General features: G+C 42.6%; 1 protein-coding gene across 2 annotated transcripts; it reads right to left on the reverse strand.

The window, feature by feature from the left end:
• Window positions 1–863: 863 nt before the first annotated feature.
• Window positions 864–19,723, reverse strand: znf219 (zinc finger protein 219). Of its 2 annotated transcripts, none has more exons than XM_044341532.1 (5): window positions 19,561–19,723; window positions 10,668–10,752; window positions 8,048–10,388; window positions 7,763–7,855; window positions 864–6,263 (listed from the first exon to the last, which is right to left on the reverse strand). In XM_044341532.1, exons 3-5 carry the CDS (start codon window positions 10,383–10,385, stop codon window positions 5,047–5,049), a joined length of 3,648 nt encoding a protein of 1,215 aa, XP_044197467.1. In that variant the 5' UTR covers window positions 10,386–10,388; window positions 10,668–10,752; window positions 19,561–19,723; the 3' UTR covers window positions 864–5,046. The 2 variants fall into 2 exon arrangements, with proteins under 2 accessions (XP_044197467.1, XP_044197466.1); XM_044341531.1 differs by having other exon boundaries at window positions 7,709–7,855; window positions 19,561–19,722.
• Window positions 19,724–20,106: the final 383 nt, after the last annotated feature.

Consider the following 20,106-nt stretch of genomic DNA (forward strand, 5'->3'; position numbering starts at 1 on the left):
ATGCGAAACATGGCTGCTTTGTACCAGGGGAGGCATTGTATGTGCTGTGCTCATTGGGGTCATTGGGTCATTATCCATCAATACTGAGTTGATATGAATAAGTTTCATTTGCCATGACACTGGCAACATTTATATACTCAGACCAACTTCACATTCTGTTATCAATGTTCAATAAACCTACAGAGCATTTAAACACAGCTTGATGTAAAAATGCACTTCTATCAACAGAAAAAAATATTTTAGTCAAATATCCGTCCAGAATTTAGCAACTCACAGTTTCAAACTTCAACCTTTTGAGTCAGTTTCCAAGCTTTTTCAGTCTGCAATTTAAATGGTCTATTGTGGACATTTGCTGATGCCACCAGCTCATATAGAGTAAAAAAAAAAAAAAAAAGTAGTTTAAATTCCCAGATTTCTAACATCACATGTAGCCATAATCCATCCAGACAATACATATGTCAAACAGTTCTCGAGGGTCCTGACTGTTTATATGAAGGTTGCCTTCATCCTCATTATTACAGTCATTCATTCATTAATTCTTTAGTCAAATTTTAACATCTTTAAACCAATTTCTATAACCTCTGCAGAAACAAAGTTCAAGCTGCAGGAGAAAAAAAAGGATGTCCCATTAGATTTTTCACCTTCCTGCAGTTCCGCTTTAGGCCACAAGAGGGCTTTCTATCTCCTAAATGTTGTGTTCACTCTGAGCACAAGTAGTTTGAAGAGGAACAAATCGGAGCGTGCCATCCTTCTACAAGTATACATTACATGCAATATATAAAGAAACACATATAAAGATCTTTTTTGAAAACCTAAAAGAAAATGCCATCAAGGGTAGATAAACATGACAAAGAGACACCAGGTTATTTTGTTGGTGTTTATTTATTTCTAATGTGTTTTATTTTTATTTTTTTTTATCTGTCCACAAAGTCATATTAGTCACTACTATGTTAGATCAGTTTTCCCTCACTGCAATGGCAGTCAACTACACAAGAGCCCAAACCCAGCATGGCCCCCTCACCTCGCAAAGATTTGTCCTTTTAATGGTAAACAACACCTTCAAAGTGATCATACCTGTAGATACAGTACGCAGGATCAGTTCATCTGAAGTTATCCTTTTGGTGAAATGATCTGATTCACAATCAGGAGATAAGGTGCAATTTTCATATATATTTGAAGAATCACAAGGGAGCTAAGTTGAAAGTACGTGCAAATGTGAAGGGATAGTTCGTTTAGTGGAGAATTTTTTAATGTTTGCCTAGTCAAACTCAAGGATGCCTTTTATGTCTTTTTGGGAGTTTTGAAGGTAGTTAGTTGAATAATGAGCTCAGCCTTAATGGATGTCTATGGATGCTCAGTAGGAGCTCCTCTCAAAAAGGGGGAAATACACCTTCAACACTGAAGGTTTGCATATAGCAGCACTAACAAATTGTCTTAAGCACAATACTTTTTTTGGAAATTTTCATTTTCATATTCATCCAAAGTGGCTGGGGGCTCTTGAAAACAAAATCCAAAGTTTGATTACAGTGTAAATTCTCAATTAACAGTACAACGTGCAACTCTACAAATGCACTGCGATATATTGTGCGGTTCAGTTAAACCAGCTGTCCATCTATACAAAAGTGCAAATGTGTATTTCTTCACTTTTGAAAGGAGACACTACTTCTCCCACTGACATCCATGAGGTAATTATATACTTTCACACTGCTTGCAAAAAAATGAAAAGGCACCTGTGAGTTTTCTGACTTTATATTAATTGGCAAAAGAGTAAATTTACCAAAAAATCAAACTAAACCTTCAAGAGAGAAAAAATATTGACTTTTAAGTGCTATCTCAGTCTTTCAAAGATGATTTTTTTTTCTCCGTGCAGATTTGGAGTTTGAGTCGAAGGCTACATTTTTACATTCAAATCTCCAGAGAAGAATGCTTCTTAAACAAAGGGTCTATTTTGAAAATCTCTCATCACCGAGGAAATTGTTGTCATTAGACATCTAGAATGATTGGCAGGCCGTTTTATTCCCATCTGCCTGTGGGAGGAGTAGAAGGGACCATCACTCAGGTTTGTGCTCTCATTAAAAAAACACAACATCTCTAGTGCTATCTGTACAACATTCAACAACACATTTCTCTTTTTTTTGTTGTTTTTTTAACCATAATGCCAAAAACAATAATAATTATCATTATAAGAAGAGCATTTTTCCATCTCAACGGCATTGAACAAACACCACATAAACTGAAATAAAAATCTAATAAAGGCCTCAATACCAGATAGTACACGTCACCTTCAAGTGGTGCTAGAGATAGACAGTTTTACGGACAAGAGAGGGACATAGAGGAAGAGCAAGCATGAGAGAAAGAAAGGGGAGGAAGGTCAAGAAAAAGGATATGAGAAGACGGCAAAGGAAAAAGAGAGGAAAGGTGAATTATTATGTTTTATCAAGTTGATATATGCTTTAGTGTCACATCAGACATGTTTTGGCACCTCATGAAATTAAATATAATATTTATTAGTCTTAGACTTGGGCTTTGGTTTACCAAGGGTTAGTATTAAGACCGAAAGTATTCTAACCCTACATCTATAATGATTTTTTTGACTTGTCTAAGGGTTAGGTAGTCCATTCTTTCAAGCCTCTAGCCATGCTAGAATGTTTTAAGGCCTAGTGACCTTGTTTAAGGCCGAATGGGCCCGAACAGTAGGAGAGAAATCTGGTACAGTATGAAAACAGCTTCCCCCAGGAGATAGGGGTCAGGAGGTAAAGACACGAGAAAAAGATTAGGAAAACGGGCCGAGGTGATGAAGGAGAAGAGTAGAGGAAGAAAAGGAGGTGGAAGGACAGAGAGGAAGAAAGAGTGTATGTAGAAATAGGCTAAGTGCTTTTGGTGAGTTTTACAAAATACACCAGGAAGTGCTTGAAACAGAAGGCACGGTGGCATTGACAGTAGTTGTTAAGGAGACACCACTAAGGGACTTTCACTACAAAACTCATAAGGTGCTCTAAAAAAGAACTTAAAACACATTAATGCACATTATGGTGTGGTTGCAATCAATGGATACCCCATCAAAAACAGTCCAGGAGGGATAAATAGTGGTTGTTAACCAGTGTTAAAGGCATTTTTTTTTTCTAAATATACCCTCTAACCACGAGAATTTGGGATAGGAGATGAACTGTGAACTTTCTTTAACAACCAGTTCAATGGTTGGATATTTGATACACTAATCAACTGATTGATAATCGATAGGGTTATTCCATTGAAACCACAGCTTTACACATTTAAAACAGCAACCGAAAGTGACAACTTCCATTGAAAAAACGTTTGGTCTATCGATAAAGTCAAAATAAAAACAACTACTTTGGGAACTCAAACCTTGCACAGTGCTCTGTATAGACATTCCAACTAGTCTTAGCTCACAAACATTATAATCAATATTACCTATATTGATAACCTTTTTCTGTAAGCATCTTGAAATGAAAATAAACAAAAGTCTGCTTTTTTTTTTCTTCCTTTCTTGCCTTTACAAAAGCTACACATATTCTACTGGGATGTCTATGCATTTGTTAGTGTTTTAATAATTACTCCTACCATTGTCTTTTCTTTTCTTATAAAAAAGAAGAAGAGAGGGAATCTACTCATCTAAAAGACACCATACCCCGAGAGTACAGTTTGTATCTCAGATTTAGTCCTGTTTGGCAGGAATACTGCTTTCTTTTTCATTCATTACCTTGTATCTTCTCTCCTATGGAGAAAAAGGGAAATTGTTCCTTTTTATTGACACAGTTGTCTCAGTCTCTTAAAAAGGTGAGTCAGTTGATTGTGTTCAGGGGCTCGAACGACATCCCTACAGCCCTCAAACAGACTCCCACTCTGTGTTCTCTCCTTTTTCACGCATCTATGATGACCTTGAGTTGCCTTGGCAAACCCACCTGCATCCGACACCATTGTAAACACTGAATGTTGAACTGTGACCCCTTTTTATCACCCAGCCTTTGACCTTTTTCATCACATTTTACATTATGTATCTGACCTACTTTTTTTGTTTTCAGTTTACTTTTCAAGCTGGGCCATAAGCGGCTGCTGTCTGTATCAAGGACATCACGCTACGTTGTAGCATTTCTTTTACGACTTAACTATTCACAACACCCTAGAATCACAAATATACTTGTACTTAAATTGTTTTAAACTGTATATTCAGATAAAATGAATGACCTATCAGAGCCTCGAGGCGCAAGAATAGCTGAGACTCTCTTGACAACATACATGAACAGGCACTAACTGAAAAAGAAAAAAAAAATATTACAAACTTTTCTTTCACTTTTTCCTTAGGACAATCCTCTAGAAACACTTTTCAGACAAACAAGGCAGTAATATATAGTTGAGGGAAAGCACACGGTCTGCAATAGTTACCTCATGCTTTAAATGAATACCAAATAGCTTGGCTGAGGTTTACAGCTTGAAACTTTTCTGGACTAAACTTTCCTCCATTTCTGTATGAGTTGAAGAGGAACTTGAAGTTTTGAGGTTTCAAACTGTTAATTGGTCAGTCAGGAGAACTTCTCTTCACAGCTGGCTTCAACAGTATAGTAGTCTGGGATATACAGTCCATTATAAGTGTTGAATAAATGCATGACTCTGGAATGATGCAGGATTGTATACATGTTTCTTTCACTTATCAAATTGGAGTCCATCTTAAAAATCCATCTCGGAGTGAAGCATGAAAACAAAAATGGGATAGAAAAAGTGGCCTAAAAGTCCTGAAAAGATGCATCCATGCTCTTTTGTACAGGGAGTCAGAAGTCAGAACTGAAGTAGACAAAAAATGTCAGCGGCAACATAACTGCTGTGATTTTTCTCTCTATCCTTTTCATAACTCTCTGAAACATCAGGAGTCAAGAATCATCCTCTATTCAGAAATGAAAGCATAAAGGGGCAAATATTCACTTAACTTTAAACCCCTTTTCTTTCTATAAAGCTTCCCACCCCTTCTTCAATTCTTGAAGTGTAGTTGAACCAAACTCTCAAATTTAAAGGGTGTCATCCAATATGATTCTAATCTGTTAAGACTCTTTCCTCCTCTCCCACCATGTGGTTGGAGCTCAGGACTGGTGAAAGAGTGAGGGACATCCTCAGATCCTGGTCCGGTCCTGGTGAATCCTCCAGACTGCTATTCTCTAAATTCTCTTCCAATTCCTCCTCTTGGTCTTCCTCATCTTCCTCTATCTTCCCCTTGAGATCCAGACCATCACTTAAAGTCTTGGATACTGAAGCCAAGTTGGAGTCTGGGTGGTCAAGGCCATCAACCAGATGTTCTGTTGCATCCTGACAGAGCCCATTGAGGGTCTGGGCCTGGGTTGAGGACCATTCCCCCATGGGGGACTGGGACTCAACCTCACTCAAATGCCTCCATATGCCATGGGAGTCAAGTTCAGAATGATCGATCCGGGGCATTGTGGCCTTCGGGGCTCTGTCGTCATCTAAGGTGGTCGTAGAGCCCCTTTTGCGTCTGGACTTACTGGTGTGATTGACCTGAAGATGCATGGCCATCAGCTCTGCTGAGGATGTACGGAAAGGGCAGAACAAACATTGGCTCAGTTTGACCCCTGTTGAACTATCCCCTCCCCCATCACCACCACCAACAATTCCTCCTTCCCCTACGCTAATGACTCCATCCTCTTCCATCCCTCCGAGGCCAGGAGAGGGACGACGGGACAGATCCAGGGGTTCAAACCCACCCTCTTGAGTTGAAGATGCAGGTCCTTCCTTGTCACTCGACGGCTGAACCATTCGGCTAGTGGTAAGGGGTTTACGTCTGGACACTTTGGGGGCCTTCGGTGGGGGAGACTCCCTGATCCAGCTTCCTTCCATTCCACCTTGGTAAAGTGCACCCATCACCCCAGACAAATACCTGTACTGGGTCTCCAAGTCAACATCCCTTAGAGCTGCCAAGGCCTTCCGATGCTCCCGCTGGTCTGGAAGCCCCAGGAGCCAAGACTGCTGGCTTGGCCTCGATGTGGGGGTGTCGGTTGGGCCTCGGTTTACTGGGCAGTGATTGGGTTGGGATCGGCGCTGCTTGACCAGCCCAGAGGTTCCAGATGTGAGACTGTTGATAGTGGAGGTGAGACCAGTGGAGGAGGAATTGGAGGAAGAATTGGAGGAGGCTGACAAGGCATTGCGTTGCTCCCTGTGGTGCCGCTGAAGGTGATACTTCAGTGAGCCAGACTGGGTACCCGCATAGTCACAGTGGGGGCATTTGTAGGGTCTCTCACCTGGAGGAAATAAGATTAACAAAATAAGACTGGAGAAATGGCATTGGAGTGCGCCTAATGGTGCAACATACATCAACTGATAAAAAAGTAGATGAATATGCAGGCTGCAAAAAAAAGTGTATGAAGACTGAAAGAAAAGCTGCCAAGGTGTAGTGTAAGTGATTTTGCATGTTTTGGTTCATTTACTACAAATCACCACTGTAAACTTCGCAGGTGTAGTTTCAAGAGTCTGCTAATAGATTTTCATACTATACAGAAATTAATGCAAGGCAATGACTGCCTGGAAAGTGGAAAGTCAGGATAAAAGATTAAAAAATCTGAAAGACTAGCATTCTTTGTGAATGGTTATCAGTTATATTTAAGGAGCTTAAACTAGCAAAATCACTGACATAGTCCTGAACACTGTTGAGTGGGAGATGTAGTTACACATTTTAAAGGGAGATGGCAGTATTCCATCACTGATTAAAAATTACACTGGCAAAGATAAAGAGGAGGGGGCATCATGCTGGAAGCATATCAAGAGCAGGAAATGTATTACCTATGAAAAGCGTAAATGATCTTATTCACATGAACAAAAAAACTGATCACACAAGGATAACGCTGCTCTATCAGTAAATGCAGATGTACATGTAGAAGTATGAACAAAGATTGTGATGCTGAGGCAAACATAATAATGGAATAAAAGCCTCAAGGGACAATAATATTCTCAAGACGACAGTAATATCAAGAGAGTATTATTATAATTTGATGCGTTCATTTAAATTACTGACCATGTGGTAATCACTTGATGGCAAGAAGAAGCAATAGTGCATGAGAGCTGTATGCTATCTTAAATAATATAGCTGTGATGTGTCTTTTTGACAGTCAGAATAAGGTCAGAGAATATGAATCTCAGAAAGATTAAAGGCAAAAATTGTTATTATGGAGTTATCTGTGAGTATTTATTTAATGTCATAGTGTTATGACATCAAGAATCAGTATTCTTCATCTAAAAAACATATAATACATGGCTAAGTCATTTTAATTTGCACAATTTACAGTTAAAATCCAGTTAAAGAAAAAAGTACAATTTAGTTCATGGGAAAAATGTTTCCTGTGCCTTTTTCTGGGGAGAGGTTAAAGGCTAGTGAGAGAGGTGAGATTTTACCTGGTTTAATCCCTGGAATGGCTTGACAAATCAGATTGGAAAAGTGAATGTGCAAGGTTCTTACTGTCTTCAGATCTACTGCTAATATACCATTGAGCAAAGCACTTAACCAAGAGTTGCTCCAGAGGAGCTGCTCAGTTGCCTGCAGTAGAGGGCTATGATTAGTGCTGGCCAGTTATCTGGAGTGAGTATATAAAAAAGGTAGTGCTGCAAAAGTGATGCTCAGTGAAACCTTTCCAGGGATTTATAAAGGTTGAAAAAGTAAACGTGGTTTATTAGACTCACAGCATTTTCTCACCTGTGTGAACTCTCAGGTGCACTTTGAGATGGTGTGATGAACGGAAGGCTTTACCACAGTAGGGGCAGTCTTTTATCCCTCTGCCACGCACTCGCTCCCTGGTGGGAACTGACGGTATGGAGGAAAGTGCTGTCATACCATTTTCTCCTGCAAGTGGAAAAAATGTAAAGATAACAACTGGTGTGAGGGGCCTCACAGAGGCTTTTATTTACAACAGAAAAGCAATATGAAAAGAATATACCTTGTGATAATAACATCCTTTTTACTGAAACCCCATATGAGCAAACAAACATAACTAAACCCAAAATGCTAAGTAGAAAAAAGTGGATGTGATTGTACCTTTGAAGCTTGAGATGACAGAGTGAAACCCTGTAGCTGCTCCTGCTTGTTGTGATCCACCACTGTGCAGTTTAGATTCCTGTCTCAGGTCTCCTGTTTGTTGGGATCCACCACTGTGCAGCTGAGATTCACCACTGCCTCTTCCAAGGCCTGCTCCTCTACGACTAACACTCCCCTCTTCCTCACTACCACCTCCTTTCTGGGGCTTCTGAGTGTGAACACGAGCATGAACCACCACCTGCTGCAAGCTGCGGAATAGCTTTCCACAGTCTGGGCATTCCCATGGCCCTCCTGCTCCTGCAGACTCCTCTCTTGGATCCAGGCCTCCAAGGTAGGCTCTAACTTGATCGGCCTCTGTTATCACAGAGCTCCGACCTGGGCCTCGCTGGCCTTGCTGCTGACCTCGCTGATGGGGCCTGTGCTGCTGTTGCTGAGCTACTGCAAGACTGCGAGCCACCAGCTGCCACCAAGTTGCCTGGTCCCCTCCCTCAGATACTGATGCTGTGGTGTCACCTGTGCCCCCTCCTCTAGTTGCTCCCCCTCCTCTCCCTGGATCCCCTCCTCCTGAGCCACCAATGCTGCCACCACCACCATTTCCCATCTCTGCCACCTGAGCCACAGCTTGGAGTCTCTCCATGCAGCTGGCCCCACTGCCATCACTAGGCAGCCCCAGGTAGCCCAGGATGGCTGACTTGCTTGAGCCCATCCCCATTCTGCCTCCAGTGTCCCTGTCTGATCTTCCTTGTCCACCTCTGCCACTTCCTCGTTGGGCCAAAAGGAGGCTGGAGTAGAGGGCATTGAGAGACTGATTACTTGCAGAGCCTTTGGCTTGCTGCTCAGCACCTCCTGGTCCCCCAAGGGTTCCCAGCCCGGCTTTCAATCCAAGTTTGTTGAGATGTACTTTCATGTGGTTTTTGAGGAACCAAGGCTCCTTGAAGCCACGGCCGCATACCTGGCACTTATGGTCCAAGGAGTCTTTGTGCTTTCGCATGTGTCCCTTAAGGAACCAAGACTGGGTAAACCGCTGTCCACAAGTATCACAGCGAAATGCTGGCAGTGAGGGGGATGCAGTTACTGTTGTGGCTGATGTCATCTGTGGGGTACTTGGGGCTGGGGCTGGGGTATGGGTTGGGGTGGGCACAGGAGTGTCAGGGTTTGCAATGATTGGCCTGGAATTGAAGGCCGGGGGCACAACAGGTACCTCAGGGGAAGGGTGGCACTCTTGCAAGTGAGATGCCAAGCTCTCTTCTTGGCTGGCAGAGAAAGGACAAAGAGTGCATTTATACGGGTTGTGGAGAATGCGGACATGGCGCGCCAACTCCGAAGCTGTACGGAATTTTCCTTTGCAGGCATGACAGCGAAACGTAGGCGCCATTAGAGTAGACGCAGCCTCCCCAATGGTAGAAGGATTAGAAGAATAGGGAGAGGTCACAGAAACAGGGTCCTCAGTAAGTGGAGGGGTCAATGGTGTGCTCTCATCCAGCAGAAAGTGTGGATTCTGGTCTGTCTGTAGCTCATCATCTAGACCTTTGACCTCACCATCGACATCCTCTTCTTCTGTGAGATGCTGGATGAGAGTCCCTGGCAGTAAACGCTGGTTGGAGTGACTTCGGTGGTTTTGGATTATATCCTTGTGGTTCTGTCGAACCTTGAGGTGCTGCTTTAGGGGTGCTGAGGGGAGTCCAGTCCGGTAGAGGGCTGAAGCTCGGCGGTCCCGGTCCAGACTGTGAGCTCGAGCATGAAGAGACAAAATGCTTTGGAATCTGAATCTCTTCCCGCACACATGACAGGGAAACCTGAGCGCAGGCCCTGATGAGGCCCCTCCTACTCCAGGTATTGCCCTGGTAACAGTGTCCTTCTGGAAGAGCTGGAGGTCCAGCTCATCACTGCAGTTTCCGCTCTGCCCTGATGAAAGGGCCAGCTCCAGAGCTCCAAACCCGAGGAGTGGTGCCGATGGTGTGGCTGGGGGAGAGGAGTCCAAACAAGGGCTGCATCCAGCCTCTTGTCCCCCTCCCCCTGGGAACAAAGCCACTGCCGGGGTTGGGGATGGAGGAACTCCATCCAGTTCTTCCTCATCATCTTCTTCATCAACATCGTGGTGATTGTTATTATTGTCCTCATGGAGGGGGAAGGGAGAGAGGGGGAAATAAGGCGTGGTGTCTGGGCTCTGAGGGGAAGGTTCGGGGCTGTGAATGGGCAGGACAACAGGGCTGTTAGGTAGAGAGAGCTGAGTGTGAAGAGAGGAAGCCTGGGGGCTGTGGTCCAGGGATGGCAGTGTTGGGGGAGACTGGGGCTGCTCACAAGAAAGAGACAACACACATTCTGGCGGAGAATCCATCCTCTATCAGTACAAAACACAGACAGAGAAGGACAGAGACAGATAGTGAGTGAGACTGATGACTTTAGAGGAGTTACAACTTTAAAAACCTAGAGAAAAGGTTAAATTAGCATGTTGTGCATAATTCTCTTTAACTGTAAGATGACATTGGCCAAATTTGGAAAACAGTCAAAAAGAAGACATAATCAGTGGTCAATGGCATTAGTGTGTATTAGTGTGTTTAACAGGTCCATATGCCTATATATGAATGCAGGTGTGTGTATGAGAACAGAAAAGAATTACCAGCAGCGTGTGTGGTGTTATGCCATTCTTTAGTGTCTTGGCTGAGGGGGGACACACATCTGTGGCAGCCTCCTCCTTTGACCTTCTGCAGACAAAAACGACAAAAACATCAAAAAGTAATTAATGATTGCATGATGACAAATGAGAAACTTCACTTAAATATGAGTTATGAGTTACATGTAACAATTATTGTATTTAAAATTAAGTCGTTGCCTGTTTTTAAAAAAGAAAACACATTTTTATCACATCACTGATGCTTTTATCCAACTAAAGACTTTAAGTAAATTAACGATATCAATGTCACTGTAGGCGTAAATGCTTTTGAAATATTAAGCGATGAACTGCAGGTAGCAGATTTTCGTCAAACAGGATAAAAAGCAATTTGCACTCATACTCTGACTGAGACTCTTTTCTGTGTATTCCATCATAAATGCTAATGGCAGAGAATCAAATGCATACTCATTATAATACCGTTTTGAATGTGTTTTAATGCATGTAAATGTTTAGTACAAAGCAAATCTTTATTTGATCTTCATTTACTCTTCAGTCTGCGTAGGTGTATGCTTGCGCTTGAATGTGTAACAGGTGTGCACCTGTTCTGCCTCCTGCATGTGTTCACAATGCACTCCAGCATACTGTTAGCACATATGGGATGATTAGCCGGAGTGTGAATGTGCATCAGTGTGTTTCTTTATGTGTGTGTGTGTGTGTGTGTGTGTCAGTCTGTGTTTAGGAATTAAGGGCACCAACACAGGACATGGACTGTCCCAAACAGGATGGGCGCGAGATGTTTTGACTTCCCCACACACCCTTCCTGTACACTCATACAGTAGCAGCTTTTGGCTTAAATCAGGACTGTACACACATACATGCACATACACATGCACACATACAGTGTGTCTGCACTTATGCACAGCAATATTTATAAAAATTATTGCCTGGGTGTGGCACCTTTGACCCATACACTGCTTACTCATAGTTAAGTAATGTACAAATGTAAGCTTATTCTACTGTTGTGTTTGTATTGCAACCATCACTCAAGATAACAGAGTCAGCTAAAATGTAAAGTGTGATATACAGAATATTGAACACATAAGCATTTGGCCAAGCGTGCTCACACACCCAAATATTTTGAGTGCACAGCAGTTTGCATCAGACTGGATTTATGCACATCGGCTGTTTTTGTCCGTCATTTGGTAGAGTTGAGAAGCAGCAGAGGCACCCACAACAAAACAAAAGGTCATCAATCATTGTGGCAAAACAATGGAACATCTGTGTTTGCAGGTGTGTCGTCCATATTTGTGTTCACGCGGCAGTATGGTCACATATGTGTTTATATGATCTGTTGGGTTTGTTTATGTATGTGTGTGCGTATGTGAGTGAGTCTGGATGACAAAGAGATTCTCGTGTAGCCAGTTGACATTTTAGCTCAGCTATGACTCACAGGGATATCACACCATATCAATCACATAAACACACAACCATAGACATACACACGCACACACACACACACACACACACACACACACATTCACACAGAGTCCTTTCTTAATCCATTATTATTGTTCTTTCTCTCACTGTCTTCCTTTCTCTTCTGTCTTTCTTGCTCTCCCTGATTCATACTCCTCCCATCCCCCTCTCATTCTCTCGCTCCCTCCCTCCGTCTATTATTCACTAATTTTCTTTCATTCTCTCCCTCTCTCTTTCTTTCTCTCCTGCAGTGTTGCCAGTTGGCAGAGTGCCAGGGAATGCTGATATCAGCTGGTAGATTGGGCCCTGCCAACATGGCGAAGAGCAAAAATGAGAAAGGAGGCAGACAGAGAAAAAGAAAGAGAGAGACGGAGAGAACATATAGTGCACTTACAAACTAGGCAGCTTAAAAAAAATATATAGTCAGAAGCCATGTGATTGAAATGATTTAATGTGATTGCCAACAATGTGTTGAGGGGGAAAAGGGGGGAGAAAAATAAAAAAAACATAAAGAGGCAGACATGCTTGAACAGAGAATAGGAGAGATATAAGAGTGGTGAAGTGGCAGGCTGGGGCATAACATGAAGAGAGAACAACAGATTTAAAAATCATTTGAAAAGTCAACACACAGAAATATACATCCAGACAGACAGAGAGAGAGAGAGAGAGATACAGAAAGAGAAAAGACAGAAAAAAAGGAGTCTGGCTATCTAAATGTATCTGCAGCAGTGTTAAGTCTGATGGCATTATCATATGAATATCACCATCACAATGCATTGTTCCACCGTGACGGTGGCTGTCGCCAACCACCGGCCCTGTCATGCCAATAAAGAAAATTTGGATAGATGGAGAGAAGGAGATAAGGTGCAGCAAAGGATGCAGGGAAGGGGGTTGGGGCAGAAGAGGGACAAATCAGATTGGAGTCTGGTGGAGCAGAAGCACATAAAATCCAGGTGTAAATGAACCGAGAAACATACTGAAGAACCAGTCACCTAAACCACCTTTGGATGCGGTCGGAGACACGTTCGCTCACATTATCAACAAATGCAATTCATTCCCAATCTGCAAATGAAATAACGTGAATACTGTATCTGAATCAGATTCAGAATCATGGAAATGTTTTTTTTTTTCATGCCAGGTGCAAGCGTGAATCACCTAAATCATATAGTCAACATTGACGTATGATTCGTGTTGATACCAGATACAAAAAGTGTGGGGGGGAAAAAAAAACTGGATTTTCCTGCCACTTTTCACTATCGCCCTTTTTTTCTCTGACCCTGAAACTTGCAGCGTACACGCGGCGACGTAACATTGCAATTCACACGGTAATGACAGCTTAAAAGCATATCGTTGTTGTGTTAAGCATTGCCATGATGTTGTCATTACAGTAATTGCAGTTTAACATTGTGGGCACTGAGATAACTAATTTTGAAGTACTGAATTACCTTCACTGGAAACCTTCACTTAGGTTTTTATGACAAGAGGTCAGTATTTCAACTTTCTTTTTACAAAACCCCATCCTAAAAAAAAACCACACAGCATTTTATTAATACTGATAATTAATCCTGCACTTGTGTCATAAGGTGTGTGTGCATAGAAGGGGGGTGGGGTGGGGTGGGGGGGGGGGTTGCTGAGTCATACATCATATCCCTGATAAATAGTTGCCAAGGGAGTAGGAGCACAATATGTTCAGACAAGTTTATTTTGGGGGGTTTTGATGTCATTGTGTAAATATTCACTGCAGTTTTATTGTGTGCAGGTCTGTACATGCTGGCAAGCTACACATTATAATTGTAAATGTGAGGGTGTGAACACCTTAGTTTTTTTTTAATAATGTGTGTGTGTGTGTGTGTGTAGGCAGGAAGTACTATATCTGCTCAGCTTTACCGTAATGACATGAGTGTAAATGTGTGTTATAGGCTTTATAGTATGAGTGTGTATATCCGTTTCCTGTAACACTCGTTTCTTTTCTTGGTTGTCCTTTATAGCCTAGCGAGTTTTTTTGTGTGTGTATATGTTGCACATGTACCTAAAAATAGGCATCTTTAAGGTCTGAGGCCTGGGCCTTTAGGGCATAAAGTAAATTGTGTGAAGCAGTGTGTGTGTGTGTGTGTGTGTGTGTGTGTGTGTGTGCGCGCGTCTTCGAATCCTTACAAGTGTATATTTCTTCATGCTGTATTACTTGAACTCTCATGTGATGAAGTGAGTGCGAGGTGAGGTATCCTTTGGGGATAAGTGGGTGTATGATAGACTGACCGCAAAAAAAAAAAAAATGTGTATGAAAGAGGGGATAAGCGATAGCGGAGGAAAGAGAGGGGAGTCTGCTCTCTGTGCGGTACTGTATAATTTGGTCCTGTGGTTTTTATCGCGTGCTCACGTGGCGAACATCCCCACAGACAGTATTCATTTCCTTTAGTTCACCTTTCCCTGAACCCCCTGCTTCACTCTCTGCTTTGCTCCAACTTTGTCTGGCTTGCGCTCTCCCCTCCCCTCATCTTCAGCTTCAGCAGTGATAAGATGAGTGTAAAGATTTGACTGGTTTCCTCCTTGTAAAGAAATTTTGTATCTTTTTTTAGTTTGGGAATGGGTCTTAAGGGCCCACTCCTGCCTGAGAAACAAAAACTAAAGGCTCTCACGGTGCTGTCGGTTAAAAGTGTCAATCAAATGGCAAGAGATTGGCATGTGGGTGACCTTTCTGATAGATATGTTGTGAGCTAGATGAAGAAAACGTTGTGTGAAAAGGCTACATTCGGCCCAAGACTCTCAATCTGTCCTCAGCTCTTTCATCTTTTCCTAGATCTGGGGAGGGCACCAGCAAAAAAAATTGAGAAAAAAACAATTCCTAACCTTTATCTACCACTTTCTGCTACTCCCTTCTGCTTTGTTCTATTTCTTCCTGTCCAAACTTACCACTTCATTTTTTTTTACTCCTCTACCTCTCCCTTACTCTCAAGCTGTTGCTCCTGCTCCTTCTGAATGAATTCCTCCTCCAGAGCGCCGAACTGGGAGTGACGTGACGGTGCCAGATCTGAGCAAGCAAGTATGAACGTTGGAAACATCACAGCATCTCGGGCGACGAAAACGAGGCTCTCGCTCCAAGTCATACGGGCCGCGCTGCGTCTAAAGCAATGAGCGGAAGCGCCGAGAAGCTCGACTGACTCGTCTGATACAGGATTACAAGACGGGAGCCTTAAAAGAAGAATTGGTTTGGCGCATGCAAATGTCATAAGCAAATCATTGGATGTGTTCTTCCTAAAAGGGTTATCTGTGCACATTCAGGGATCACCTGAAGGAGCTGAGAGAAAAGCAAAGCAAGGAGCAATTATGCATCCCGCAGGTGAAACAAAATACCTACATTACTAGTTTTTCCTAGTCAAAAATTCAAATGTGTACTGAAAACTGTCAATCAAATCGACCCACAGGCTGCAGGCATGCTGACTCTACACTGTGACCTCCTTATGGAATAAATGTATCACATATATCAGACGTGAGCACCTTTAAGAGCCTACTATAGAAAAAAAATAGTAATTGTAGGCACAGCTTGATTCTTTATTCACCCTGGGGAAATTTGCAGAACATGTGTTCTCCTTCTTAGTAACACCTTTCTTTACACACACTCAGTTACACCCTTATATATATCGGAGCGCCTCTTGGTGTAATTTAGGTAATGCCTTGCTCAAGGGCACCTTGACAGTGTGTGTACAAGGTTGGAGGGTAACTTGAGGGTAAAGGTGAGGATATACTCAAAAAGAACTTTGAAAAGATGTGTTGTGCGACCGTGTTGGACGGCAAACATGCCATCACGGAGAGGGGTGAAGAGACGGGAAAATCGTTTAAATACGGGGATAACTGCGCACGCTTTCGGACAGTCTCTCTCGGAAGGCCTTGATAGTGTTGCGCTTGTTTTTGCACATATGAAAAGTTGCAGGAATAAAGAGATCTTAGGAGATAACTTGTTTACTTTTCTCGCCTCTGCCCGCCTGTCCAATTGCTGCGTGAAGTGGTGGACGTGCGGGTCGGTTGCGGGAAAGTTACAGATATTGTCTATTTCTTCATGGAAAAGATGTGTGGGGACGTGGTTTCAGATGCTGTTCGACCACCTGACAAGCGTTTCCGTTGGAGCATACTGATACCTTAATACCTTTAACTATGATACAAGGAGTACCACTGAATCAGAGCTCCCTTTACTTTTATTAACTTGTCTGAGAAAGACCTGAGGAAGCTTCTGTGTGCGGATACTCCTTGATTTGTAGATTGTTTTTATGTATCCAGCACTTATCCCGCTTAGATTTTCGGATGTGCGCACAACTACTCTGTTTCATCGCCTTTATACCTTCAGCCAGTCTAACAAACCTTTAGGCTTCCTCTGCTTAACATCTCTTGATGATCAGAGTGCTCCAGTACTATCTTTTGCTTGACCTGCTGTTTTAAATCACAGCGGGCCTTCCTTCTACTGCTGTGACCTGCTTAGCTTGTGTTGCCGCCTAAAATTATGATTTTAGTTGGTCAAAAGGAGGGGAAAAAAAGGAGGGGAAGTAAACTATCTACAGTACCTGTCCACCTCTTTGGTAAAAATCGGTTTAAAACTGGTCTGAGAACTCAATACCGAGTGGTGTACTATTTAAGTAAGATCCTAATGCTCTAAATACACACTAATCCCGAGCAGCCAGCGGAACTCTCAACAGTCTCAAAATGTCACAATGCAGTAGATTCTCTCTAACTGAGGGCAAGCAGGTGCCTCTCCCGCAGCGCACTAATGACCCAATTATATCAATCAGAAGCCTTGATTGGTGCTACACTCCTCTCCCTTTTACTTTCTCTCCCTCTGTCTTTCTGTCTGTTTCTCCCTCACGTACAATCTCTTCCCCAAGAGCCACCTGGATGGGGTGTATGTGCCCCCTCAAGTGCGGTACAGTACGTGCAAAGATGGGGAGGAGGAGGCGGCGTTGATGGTGGTAGTGGAGGAGGAGGATACTACTTGAAGCAGAGGAGAGAGAGAGAGAGAGAGAGAGAGAGGCCTGAATGAAGCGAAATCCATTAGACCCTTTTTAACATATAGGGTCAGTGTTTCATATTCATTAGGTTCCTGATGAGCATTTGCAAGGTTTTAACATGAAATCATCATTTTGTGTCTAAAAGTAGGCAACCTGTAGGGCTGGAGGTGGGGGGTGGGGGGAGCCTTTTCATGTTTAAATGTTAACCAGGAGATAAAATATTACTTTGAGATGCTCATCTTACAGTCAGACTGGACAAAGTCAGTTTTAATAGCGTCAGTGATGAGTAAAAGTCACTCTAGTAGGTAATAGTCACAATTAATTCCAATAAAAATGTATATAGTTTCCACATTTTACTCTTAATTTCCTTACAGGGAATATCCACCTTCAACTTGCATCTGTTTGATAAGAGATTTTTAAGATGATGTACAGTTTATGTTTCTGTCATTAAGAGAATATCAGCGTAAAAACCTTTAAAAACGCACATTTTAAAAATGTATATAGAGTTTCAGGACCCTCCACAACATCCCTGGTTATAGGACAAACCAGCAATGTCAACCTACTTCCACCATGCACATGCTCTCAAAAGTGTGACATTTTGAGTGGATATAAAAATAGGGCATTTCAGGATCCCTAAACATATTCCATTGGATATAGAGAAGGCGACGGGAGTGTCTTTGGTCAACCCAGATGACACGTCTGCGCCTTATCTCAAGAGGAATTTCCTCCTCGCCCCTATGATGTGCGTCAATAACGTGCAACCATTTTCAGTCGCTCTTTCCCCTCTTCTCTCTCGCGGCCATCTCAATTAGAGGCACATTAATGAAATAAATAACCATCAACAAACAATGCACTAATAAACACCCCCACTAAAATGAGATTAACCCTGCCCGCAGATGGTGTCCGCGCACAATCCCGCTTCCAAAAAATGCGATTAAAAATCATAAACAGTGGGATATAGTTTGGAGAAGTCGGGGGGTGGCGTGTGTGTGTCATGTCAGCCTATCTATCGCTCTCTCCCCTGCTCCATTTTGTTCTTAAATTTTCTATACAAAAGATTAAGGGAGGGGAAAAGACGAGTGAGCGAGCAGGGAGCGGACGGGAGGAGAAAAAAAAGTGCCATCATGGATTTCATCTTGAATCCTCTGCCAATCTCCCAAACCGACATCAGTCCCAAAAGGCGACACAGTGTCCAAAAAACGCACATTTTTTTAAACCCAGCGTGAAAACCGGTAACTTATATTACAGAATACAATTTGGCAACACGCGTTTTGCACACACACGGCTACAGCGCTGCATGCCACACTTGCTATGCTACTTTCTGAGCTTGTAGACACTGGAGGTGATGTTAGGACAACTAAACGGATTGTAGTAAACATTGTAGTAAAAGGTGGAGAAAGTATAACGTTTATAAAGCACTATAATAGCCCGTGGGTGCGTTTTTGCGCACATCACAGATGGAAGTGGCGGTGCTTATCTCGAAAACAATACACTACACAATGCCTAATGTGTGTCCAACAAAAGAATTAGTCAAGCTAATCGCATCTACCTACAAATTACGCTTTGTAAATCAACTTGCTAACATGCAAAAATCCACTTTTACGCCTTGGACAATATGTCTGCGTCTTATCGAAATCCTCCGTTACGCACCGAGAACTTGTGCCTCTTTTGTAAAGCTACTTTTTCGGTCAAACGTCGTTTTTTCGGAGAGGTTAAAATGGGATCAAGAAGAAGAGGTCATAACGCTGCCTAATTTCAAACGGATTTCCTCGCGTGGGTAGATATGAGTAGCGTGCAGAACTTGGGTTAAAGTTACGCGAATTTTAAAAATACATCTTTAACCACTCCGAGTGACTTTTCGTGCACTTGCAACCATTTTAAAGTCGCGTTTAATTTCGAGTTGACTTGCCGAATCGACTTGTTTTAAATGTTAAACCGAGTATTTTCTACATCTGCGGGGAAACTGTGCATTTCTCCGGTTTTTTTTTGTCATGTCACGGCTATAGGAGGCTCAGAGGCTGCATGCATGTCGGCCACGCGCGCACATACGCCGGCTTACATACATGACACACACGTAAAGTGGTCCGGAGCGCGCGGTTACATACATACATGCTTCATGCCAATCACTCACATGCACACACGCGCGCACACACACATCCAAACTGGAGATTAAAAAAAAAAAAAAAAAAAAAAAAGCGAAGTGGCCTGAAAAATTAAACACAACAACAACAACTATATTGGCCATTATCCCGTGTGTTGCTCGTGAAAAGGCAACAGCAATAAATCCAAAGATTTTGGAAATGTTTCATCACCGGTGTTTCATGCCACCATGCATAAAAGTGTATATGTAAACATGCTGGTAGATAAAATTTTACTAGATAAATCAAGATATAGGATATATGTTTAAAGTAAAGACTCAGTGTACTTACGGGAGAGGCGGCGAGGAGATTAATGACACGACACGTCATGATTACGTTTCACTTGAATTAAATACATTACGAGTTGGGAAAAAAATGGAAATCAGGGTTGTATACAAGCATACGCCGTTTCCCCCTCCCTCCTCCCTCCGTTTGGTCACCCTCTTCTCTCTCTCACTCTCTCCTCCTCCTTCTCCTCCTCCATCTCCCTTTCTTTTCCTTCTCCCCTTTCTCTCCTTTCTTCTTTGCATTTTTTTTCTCCCATTTATTGTACAGGAGTGAGTGAATAGGGAGAAGCAGAGGAGAAGTGGGAGGGAGAGTGATGTAGGTTGGAAATGTTAATTATAATCTCAGCACGGGCACCATTTTACAACGCTGTCATCTCTTCACATTTGTATCCTAAATATGGCATCTGGGGTGGCGGGGAGCTGACAGTTTAGAAAGACATTTTTTGGGGGGAGGAAGGAGAAAAAGAAGAAGAAGAAGAAGAAGGAGAAGAAGAAGAAGAAGGGGGGAAAAAAGTTTCACACCATTTGAAGTGTGTTAAAAGTGATGACA

The sequence above is a fragment of the Thunnus albacares genome, chromosome 22, assembly GCF_914725855.1.
Source record: "Thunnus albacares chromosome 22, fThuAlb1.1, whole genome shotgun sequence".
NCBI classification, from domain to species: Eukaryota; Metazoa; Chordata; class Actinopteri; order Scombriformes; family Scombridae; genus Thunnus; species Thunnus albacares.